The sequence below is a fragment of the Nothobranchius furzeri genome, chromosome 16, assembly GCF_043380555.1.
Source record: "Nothobranchius furzeri strain GRZ-AD chromosome 16, NfurGRZ-RIMD1, whole genome shotgun sequence".
Lineage (NCBI taxonomy): Eukaryota > Metazoa > Chordata > Actinopteri > Cyprinodontiformes > Nothobranchiidae > Nothobranchius > Nothobranchius furzeri.
In genome coordinates this window covers 21108480-21118560 of record NC_091756.1, presented here as the reverse complement: position 1 = coordinate 21118560, position 10081 = coordinate 21108480, and the positions used below count along the sequence as shown (strand labels likewise).

General features: G+C 45.0%; 1 protein-coding gene and 1 long non-coding RNA gene across 4 annotated transcripts; one reads left to right on the top strand and one right to left on the bottom strand.

Annotated features, from left to right (window-relative positions):
* The first annotated feature begins 2253 nt into the window (after positions 1–2253).
* On the top strand, positions 2254–3529 carry LOC139063477 (uncharacterized). The gene is made up of 3 exons (XR_011516822.1): positions 2254–2380; positions 3289–3352; positions 3439–3529. It is a non-coding gene; the product is annotated as an uncharacterized lncRNA (long non-coding RNA).
* Positions 3530–3878: 349 nt separating this feature from the next.
* LOC139063476 (uncharacterized) lies at positions 3879–8339 on the bottom strand. 3 transcript variants are annotated; one of them, XM_070545375.1, is made up of 11 exons: positions 8154–8339; positions 6764–6886; positions 6682–6693; positions 6487–6591; positions 6298–6402; positions 6193–6225; positions 5215–5262; positions 5011–5102; positions 4620–4930; positions 4313–4525; positions 3879–4230 (listed from the first exon to the last, which is right to left on the bottom strand). In XM_070545375.1, exons 5-11 carry the CDS (start codon positions 6328–6330, stop codon positions 4166–4168), a joined length of 795 nt encoding a protein of 264 aa, XP_070401476.1. In that variant the 5' UTR covers positions 6331–6402; positions 6487–6591; positions 6682–6693; positions 6764–6886; positions 8154–8339; the 3' UTR covers positions 3879–4165. The 3 variants fall into 3 exon arrangements, with proteins under 3 accessions (XP_070401476.1, XP_070401475.1, XP_070401477.1); XM_070545374.1 differs by having other exon boundaries at positions 6487–6693; XM_070545376.1 differs by lacking the exon at positions 8154–8339 and having other exon boundaries at positions 6682–6820.
* Between the last annotated feature and the right edge of the window lie 1742 nt (positions 8340–10081).

The window sequence follows — 10081 nt, the reverse complement described above, 5'->3', positions numbered from 1 at the left end:
GGCTGATCTGTTGTTTTTTTCTTGATCTTTGTGAAGCGATTTGAAGTGTTTTGATTAAGTTTACTGTGAACGTTTGCTCACACCATCAAATACGCGTCTGATTAGGGTCCTACACCCACTGATTGTGCGTGTTTGGGAAGACAAGCTAAATTACACACAAACACACAGTTCGATCCTTTGGTCAGCCAAACAAAGGATCTGCCATTTTGTTTTCAAAACTCCCTCCAGTTTGGTAATCAGCCTGTCTCTGCCTGGTTACATCATCAAGCAGCCTCACCATTGCTGATCACATCACCATCTCACCCCACCGGTCTGATTAGATTGTTACTTCACATTATCATTCCATGGTTTCATTGCTTGTTGTTTGTTTGATAAAATCAGTTGGTTGATATTGATTGGCTAGCGCTTTGAAGGAGCTAAGGTGATTATATTAGTCAATAAATGTTATTGCCAATTAAGTTTTGTCTCAAGTGAATTTGTCTGTGTGGATAGAATATGACCGCTGCTCGTTAAAATAATTTTACGAACTTTAGACATATTAATAGAGGTTTGGATTCATTTTTCCCCTGTAAAAGGTGTGGTGCCCCGAGGCATATCCACGGATATCCTAATTACGTAATAAATCTGTAAATATTTCCATATTTGCAAATTTTATTGATGAATCCAAAGAGTAAGTAAAGCTTACAAATTATTTGTTGGCTAATAACCACAACAGTAGTAATCTATTATTGTAACCTTCAACCACTAAAAACGTGTGCTCCAGCACTATGCAGCATACAGTAAGGAACACAGACATTCTATGTAAATTTGGTGTTGTATATTGTGTGAGAAACGTTTGAGTGTATTCTTCTGTGGAGCGTTAAAGCCACTGAACCCTTGTGGGTTTCTGGAGAAAGGCTTGTGCTAGTTCAAACACTGAATTCTCAGAAGAAAAATCTGAATCCCATCACAAAAGACGCGGTGTCCTTGTGCTTCTGCTGTCTTGATCATGATTCCTCCACATGACTCAGAGCTGCCGGGGATTCTTCAGATTGTGAATTCTCTTTCATCTTAACTTTCCCACACACTTTCTGCCCCAAAAACAGACGGTTGTCATTTGAAGGGTTTTTTGTAGGTTTACAAGATTATTTGTAGATTATTTGTAAAACCTTTAGCCCTAATTATTTAGAAGTTAAATTATTGATGCCCAGATTTCAAGAAGAGCTGAATTATTCAGTCTCTCTAGATTGCATTTTATCAAATTTTATCACTGAACATAGTTTTTTGTTTCCCATCCCTATCATTGTAGGATGGAATGAATGTTTGACTAATGAGCACCCTAGAATCAGTCAGGATGAGGCAAGACAAAATCTGATCTTGCCAACGAATATTAAAACATTTCATTACTCCCCATTTACAGTTTTCCCTCAGGGTTTTTCTCTCCAAAGAAGCTACACCATGCAAGGCCCTCATTTATCAGAAGTTCATAGAAACTGTCGTATAATCCTTCCTACAATCGAAACTTAGAATATTCATATGAACTCCCAAAATCCTGATTTGTGAAATGTGGTGGCCACTCGTCCACATGTTCCTCTGCAATCAACTGTTGATAAATCCCACCTGAGCCCAGGGTTCCCCCCAGCACTTTATGGCCACCTGCCAGGCTAAGCGTCATGCCCCGCCCCCTCCCTGACCCTACCGTGTTCGCTGACACGAACGGTGCAACGAAACTAGAGCCCTCCATCAACTGACACTGGTGAGAAACAGCAGCAGAACAGGTACAAATACCCCCCCCCCACACACACACACACCCCCACCCCCCACCCCCCCTCATGGAGGAGCGCTGCGGGTCAAAGCACGCGAAACCCCCCCCTTACGGTCGAATCCGTCAGGATTAACTCATTTTCTGGGGGAAACCCTGTGTGCCCACCCAGGTGCTCATGTCTGCTCAGTCATTTACATACAGAAATGCCCTCAGTTAACCATTTTAGTCATACCCATAGACTGTACATACTGGACAAACGGATTCCATAGACTCCAATAACACGTTTTTTGTCTATAATGGGAGGTGGCCACCACCGCCATTTTGACCGTGTCACAGGTTCCGTCCAGCCCAGACAATTCCATAAAAGGGAAGAGAGGAGGAGCTGAGGGTGGGGCTGTAAGGCTGGGCTCGAGTGACGACACCCGTGCGAACTAGCTACGAGCTAACCTGAAGCTAACCCTGGCTAACCCAAAGCTAACGCGGAGATGGGAGCCGAGCTAACGGATGTAGCCACCTAGCTTCAACCCAACCGGAGCTAACTGGAACACCCATCGACCTGAACCTCACACGGAGTTTAGGTGGAGGTTTTCGGCGCCTGTTAGTGACAAGTACCTGGATTTAAAAAGTATTGAATCGGTAAGTTTATAATTTATTTCCGTAATGCAAACATTTTGCTGTGAGCAAGTTTTCAGTACCGTATCTTCCGGGCTATCGCTCCTGAGTCGCACCAGCCATTAAATGTATAATGAAGAAGAGAAAATATATTTAAGTCGTATTTTGGGGGGACATTTTATTATCTTTCTTACAAAATCTGGGACCAAGCGTTTCACATTGCAACACAAGCACCGGTAACCATAACAGAATGAACAACAGCCAGCAGAGGAGAGGATGGCGGTGTTTCAAACACTCCCGGCCGGCGAGGAGAGCTCATTCCTGGGCTGGAGCCGGCCCTCAGCACCCCGCCACAGGCTCTAACAGATGCTGGCGGTGTTTGAAACCCTTCCAGCGGGACAGGGGAACTCATTCTTGTGTGGGTCGGAGTCGGCCCGCAGCAGCGCGGTGTAGCCTACATATTTTGTTATATAAGTCGCTCCGGAGTATAAGTAGCAGGACCAGCCAGAATATGTAAAAAAGTGCGAGTTATAGTCCGGAAAATATGGCAGTTATTAGTATTCGAGCTAAATTAGCAGCCTAAATACATTTTATATATTTCCAAAATGTGATACTTGTTTGTATCTTGTACAGCCAACTAGTCTTTATTCTGGACTCAGTACAATTTACCAAAAGTAAAGAGACATTCTACAGATGAAGTAAGCACAAGATAACTTACTGGAAGGCACGGAATTATCATCAGAACCAGAACAAGAGAGCCTGATAACAGTCATGTGAAAATAAGTTAAAAAGTATGTATGTATAATAGAAATAAAAATATATTAGAATTAGTGTAACTCACTGTGATCCAAACAATAAATCAGCCATAGCTGATTAGTAAATATGACATGAGGTCTGGGAGTTTTTAATTTTCATTTTTATTTTTTTCTTAGATCTGTTTAAATGTCACCATGGCAGCCTGTGTGTCTCCAACATCAGCTACACAACGCAGCAAGTGTAAGTTCCACATACCTGTCTGACCACTTCATGTATGGTTTTGTACTCTAAACAATTATGACAAACCTGTTATTTTTTCTCCATAGCCATTTGGATCATTGGAGACAGCTGAGTGAGGCATGGTGCCCAGAGAGCTGCAGAGACCGTGGGAGACAACCTTGGCCTCCCTGACGTCTGTGTCTCCTGGTTCGGTTGGGGCGGACCATCGACATACATACATGTGCCGACACTTTGCGCCGTTTTATAAACTGTAGTGTTAAAAATAAATGTTTTTGCTCAATTACTGGAATTTCTTTGGTTAAGACAAAAGTGAGGAATAATCATTTACAAGTTATTTGTACAACAGGCCCATTTTAAATCCCAACAGTTTCTTAGCAGACAATGTGTTCTTTACTAACTTTACTTGGTTTAAAAATCTTACTAAAATAGTGCCGTATTGCAAAACCCAATCATACTTATGTAAACATTAGCTTTTTAGATATTTTTTACAGATATATATTTGTGTGCAACAAAAACCAAACTTAAATAATTTGTCATTCTTTATTGAAAAACAACAAAATACAGTTATACAGAAGTGTGGGAAAATGATAATGTGCAAGTGTTGCTCTTTAAATGTAATCCTATTTATCTTTAAAAAGAAAAACTCTAAAAATGTCCTGTACAGCATCATGACAGAAGAATGGTGGTCTGTCTGTCAGAATGTGCTGAACAGATTTGCTCTTTGAGGAGGAGTGTCATGTTTGGAGGAAGGTACTTAACCCAAGACATGCAGAATACAACACTGACCGAAAACTGATGGAAAAAATGATTTATTTATAAGGAGGAACTTAAGGTGCACAGATAAGTCTGTGGTTGGAACTGCAACAACAGCTCAGCATCTGGAGGAGGGAGAACACAGGTGAGCTTAGGTTCTGGTTTCAAAATCCATTGTAGGCAGGCAGAGGTGTTCAGCAGACTTACTGTGGTGGGTGTATGTGTTGGCTGGAGGAGGGAGAGGTAGAGAGCCGGGGGAAGCGCAGGAGAGGGAGCAGAGGTGGAGAGAAGCGGGGCGTCCTGGTGGATGGGGCACTGGGTGAGATGAGAGGTGGGTTATGGAGGGTGGTGATAAGGTCCGTGTGTTGAATATCCAAATCCTGGAGTAGAGGTCAGTATCCAATGAGGTCGACAGGAATCCTGAAGAATGGTAAATCCAATATAAGAGCAAAAACACTACGAAATAACATTAATCCTAGGAACACTAGAGGTAACACGAGTGGCTGGTTACTACCAAAACTGAGGCAATCTTCTGGCGTCAAATTGTGTCCTCCATCCATCTTAAATAGGAAAGCACCCCGCTGATTGCTGATCAGGAATGGCTGGGGTGGAGTCACCAGAACCATGAAGAACGTGTCTCCAGAGACAACCCGGGTCGTGGTACCGATCAGGAAGCGGACCTTATCACCCAGAGCTGCCAGGTCACGCTGAAAGCCTTCATGTTCACGCTGCAGAGCCTGAATGCTGGCCAGGTCGTGGCCGTAGTTGTCTGTGTTCAGGGCCTGGTTCTTCTCCTCGATCCACTCTTTGGTCTCATCAGCGTCTCTGAGAAGACATCAGAACTCCGTCTGAGTGTGGGTCCAAACTCTACTGACCCGTAAGCGGCGCATAAGTGTGCGGGGTACCTGTGGAAGCACTGCACCTCATGGGCGCTGCCCAGCATGTTGCTCCGGTCTTCAGCCAGCTGTTGCAGCGAGCGCCAGCGGTTGTTCAGCTCCTGGAGAGAAACCAAACCCAGTGAGATGAAGGTGGACGCCAGCGGGCTGGACGCCGGACGAGGAAACCTGGAGATGGATCGCTCAGACAGGAAGGGAAGAGCTTCCTCTTACCTTGATGGAATTAAAGTTAGCCGTCGTCTGAACGCCCAACCGTACGGTCTGAGGTCAAAGGTCACAGGAAACACACACCAGTCAGCAGTCATACAGATGCATAAAGATAACTGTAGCCATGGCAACCAGCTGACATGTCCCCACTTTCACCAGCACCTGGTGCCTGCCGGGTCACCTGAATTCCTGTGTGATGTCAGCACGGTCGGCCGTGACTGCGGCCATCAGAGGTGACCTCTGATCAGCTGAATGAACTCACCTTCTAGGGTGACGCCGTCTTACCCCGGGTTTCCACGGGAGCCGTCAGCAGCACGTTACTGCAGCAGCACGTCTTGCTTGCGTAAGCTGCTGCTTGGCCCTTCCCACGAGACGCGAAGCAGCAGGGGAGCAGCTGTCACCGACCGAGCACGAAGTCACACGAGTGACTTCGTCAGTAAACACAACAACAAGCAGGAGAAAACTACAACATGGTTTGTGTTTTATGTTCTGTCCGTTTTATAATCGCCAATACGGACCTGAAAAACAAAGGAGACCGCTAGCTAGGTGATAACTTCTCACGGGGCCGCAGTTAGTAACCTTTTTTAAAAGTAAAGCAACCGGAAGGCAGTACGTTCTTTATTCTGAAAATCTCGGTAGCTTCTCTCAATTTCCGCGTCCGATTTCCTGTCTTTCCTTCCCCAAAAATGTCGAACTTGACCCGTTTCAGAGGCGTCGCGCGTAGAAAATAGAACCGGCGCGTAAAGGCCGCGACATGCTGCTCCTGAGACGCGGCCGACTCGCGCTGCTGACGGCTCCAGTGGAAAAGGTTCTGTTGACCACAGCGGTTCCTATCAGCAGCTATGACGTGCTGCTGCAGTAACGTGCTGATGACGACTCCTGTGGAAAGCCGGGGTTAGAGCCGGCTTCATCCTGTAAACAAACAAATGAGTGGTAACAAAAACACCACGTCTGGTTCTGGTGGAGGCGGAGGACAACACGCACCTTTCCAGGAGCAGAACCCAGATGTTCTTGTTGCTACAAACAGAGACGAGCAGAGTTAAACCAGGAAGTGAGAGGGACCAGCTGCTGCAGACAGGTGACGCTCACCTGAGCCTGAACCATAGGAGCCTCCTCAGCCATCAGACCTTCTGACTCCAGTTCAGATGCCACCTTGTTGATGTCCCTCAGGCGGGACTCGTTGGCCTTCAGGTCCTGCAGGACAAAAGCACCTGCTGATTATCACCTGAGCTGATCTGACAGCTGCTGCTGGAAGACGGAGAGGAGGAAAAGTCCAACCTTCTGGAAGTCGTCAAACTTCTTCTGCAAGACCTCGACCTGCTCCAGGTCCGACCCGTCTCTCCATCCTCATTCAGCTAAAGACGCGAGTTCAAGTAAAACACCCTAAAGTCACACAAACACAAAGCAGGTGTGGAGATGTTCGCTTGTCCCAACGTCCATGAAGCTCCCACAGTTTAGTCTTCACTTCCTCACCAGCGAAGTGACCTGGACCCAAACAAAGTGAGCCAGAACCTGCAGACACCTCAGAAACATGTCAGGACCAGACCTGCTCTACCTTCTTCCACCATGGTCTCTCCTTTCTGGGTGACAGCCTTGATGCGAGGTTCATGACCTGTGATCTCAGCCTGCAGAGCCTGGTGCTTCTTCAGCAGGTTCTGGACACCAATCAGGTCCTTCACTGAGGACACATGTTAGAGTTCAGCATTATGCAGTAGACAGACCAGTTTAACCTTGGGGTTTCTTTCTTCTACAATCTGCTCTTTAACTGTATTATTTCCTGCTATTTCAGCTGTTAACTTTATTTTCTCTGTAAGTGTTTTTCTCCCCAGAAGAAGCTACAATGATGTTCTGCTGAGCTGTGGTGGCCTCATGGAGGGGGCCATCGTCTAGCACACTGCTGTTAACCACTTAATCATTCTCCCTCTCCTGATAATAACATTTTCCTTTCTTTGATGTTGGATGTACTACTGCTAGTTTACCCGTTTAATTATAGATTCACTAGGAAAAATACAATAAAATTTATCTCTCGCCAAATAGAATATTTACTAAGAAATCACAATGTAACGTGTGTGTGTGTGTGTGTGTGTGTGTGTGTGTGTGTGTGTGTGTGTGTGTGTGTGTGTGTGTGTGAGTGTGTGTGTGTGTGTGTGTGTAAAAGCCATGTGTAGTGTTTATTTATAAAGCATATGTTGTTGGATTTTATCCAGAATCGAGACTTTGAAAATATATAGTTTAATTACAGTTTGATTTATTTGACATCTGTATAATGTTTATTATTTTGTTTTTTCCCCCTAAATACCTAACGTTTGAGTTTAACATGAATATCAGTCATTCATCCCAATACATGAAGTTACACATTTTAAATTTTAATAGGGGAAGACTGCAGGAGGGAGCAGTAAAATACAGGGGGTCCCCTGCAAAAACTAACTTTACGAGTCTGATGAAACTTGCTGGTATTCCCGCTGCTTCTTCGGTAAACAGCGCCAACAAAAACAAAGAAACTTGGGATCTTGTTGGCGTGGCGGTGGGATTTAAGGGAAACGCTGTATGCCCTATAGACTTCTCAACGAGCTGCAGTATTTCTCCGGTCAGATCTGTCTCCGAGTTCCACGAGCGGTCAGCCCGCAGCAGCGAGGCGCCGCATCGGTCAGCCTGCCCGGCCTGACCGCTGGGGATTACCGGATGGAAGAATGGAGCACAGAAGTGTCCCCCCAAGCGGCGCGCCCCGTCATATTTCAACCCATTTTTATCTTAAATGCACTGGGTTTTACCCTATTACCCATCTAAATATGCCCTATTAATTATTTTACCGTATTTTACATTTAAATTTCATGGTTAAACAGTACATGCTACATGTTAAACTGATAGTTAGCTAGCTACTTCGGTAAACTCAGCTAGTTTAAAGGCAGCAGTGACATAAAATACAAATATAGATTTTAACTTACCGAAAAAAATGAAGTGGAGACTCCATGGACGCTCTATTAGTGCAATTAATACCACAGCAAGTCATTTTGTCCAACAATTGCACCAATATTATCCAAAACAGAATTCACAAGCACAGAGACTCAAAATCCCGACACAGTTTCCAAGCCAGACCGAGGCTGTACTGAGGCCTTTCCACGGAGCTAGCTCTGTGGTCACGTGGGTCTGAGGCGGCGGTCACGTGTGTCGGATGCTCATTAATTATACAGAATTTTAGGCTTTCAATACACTTAAACAGAAGAGTGAGAAAAAAATTCACCCCCCTCAGAGTTGTCATGAGTATAAACTAGATAATTTAGACAAAAAACCATTTTTTGAACCAGGCTGTAAACATGTTTATTTCTGCTGTGAAATTGGCGTTTTTAACATGGGAGTCAATGAGGATTTGCTCGCTTCTGGTACCAGCCCCCAGCGGATGAGGGTGGAACTGCAATTTTTCTTACTTCCGGGTTGGAACCATTTTCTGAGCGGCATTGTGGGGGCTTGGTCATACCACATCCTCAGCTCATGAGGGGAATCCTTGCATTGTTCCCAGACCCTTTGAGGTCTAGAATTCGCACACTCCCATTAGCTTCAATGGGATGGATGGAATGCAGAAGTAATGTTGACCATGAGCTTCGGATAGTTCCAAACATCAATAGTTCCACCATTGAACGTTGTTCATTCTCTGGGTTTCAGAGCTTTTTCCCTCCAGTAAGTTGATGAAATTACAACATTTTGGCATTGTGACGGGTTAGCTCACTGCCTCGAAACAAAAAAAAGTCAACAGTGATTTTTCATGTCGCCACTTTTACTTAATTTATTGTGCTAATCGACTGGTCCTAGATTTAAAGAGAAAGTCACCCCCTACAAGAAACTTACTTCACTCTCTCTTCATGTTTAAAAAATACAACAAATGCTGTTGCCTAGCAGACCGAGAGGGCGGAGCCGCTAACAAATACACACACACACAGGCTCACAACGGCATTGTGACATCGTAATGTACCAGTTTACATCATAGCATACCTCTTAGCCAATAGCGGTGGCAGATTTAACCGCCAACTTCATCTCTGACCACTGCGGTCAGAGATGCGCCGAGCTGCCGCTGAGGGTAGGGGACCATACCGATAGTCGGAACCCAGCCCCACCAACATGTCATATTTCAACCCATTTTCTAAAGTGCAGCATTATGTTAAATGCTCTGGGTTTTACCCTATTACATTTAAATTTCATGGTTAAACAGTACATGTTAAAATCTAAGCTCAGCTCTGCAGTGACCTAAAATACATAAATATAATTTTACTTACCGAAAAAAATGAAGTGGAGACTCCTTGGACGCTCAATTAGTGCAATTAATGCCACAGCAAGTCATTTTGTCCAACAATTGCAAAAATAATATCCAAAAAGAACGCACAAATGCTACAACTAATGGTCTAAGTTGAGAGACTGAAAATGACGGAACAGTTTCCGAGCCAGACCGAGGCTCTACTGAGGCCTTTCCACAGCTACGCCAGGGACACACTGGCTTCGAAAATGGGACCGCCTTTATTCGGCGCCCTTGTTAAGCTCTTCTATAGACCACATGGGCCGTCGAAGCGCTGCGAATCGCCTTGCGCCGGCACGTGCCGGCGCTCCAGCCCGCACCGTGCAGCGATCATTTCGGCGTCGGCTCTATTTTTTTCGCAAGCCGCGGGTGAATCGCGTCAATTCTGGCAGGAAGTCAAACCTAGACATAAGAGGCAGGCCGGTAAATTTAACAAAATAAAGCATTTCAAAATGAAATTCCGCGATAGTCAAATGTGTTCGTAATCAGACGCTGCAGAAAAACCACACGAACACTCACACACATACACACACATCGAACTTGTATGCGTGTGTGACCACTTGAAGGGGTGTGTGGTTTTGGGTGTCT

Excerpts from the sequence above, each read along its gene's own strand:
- LOC139063476 (XM_070545374.1), bottom strand. The coding sequence starts at position 6,330 with ATGGCTGAGGAGGCTCCTATGGTTCAGGCTCAG. Across the intron at positions 5,263-6,192 it reads TGGGTTCTGCTCCTGGAAAG|ACCGTACGGTTGGGCGTTCA; the intron begins GTGCGTGTTGTC and ends CTTTGACCTCAG. Across the intron at positions 5,103-5,214 it reads CTAACTTTAATTCCATCAAG|GAGCTGAACAACCGCTGGCG; the intron begins GTAAGAGGAAGC and ends GTTTCTCTCCAG.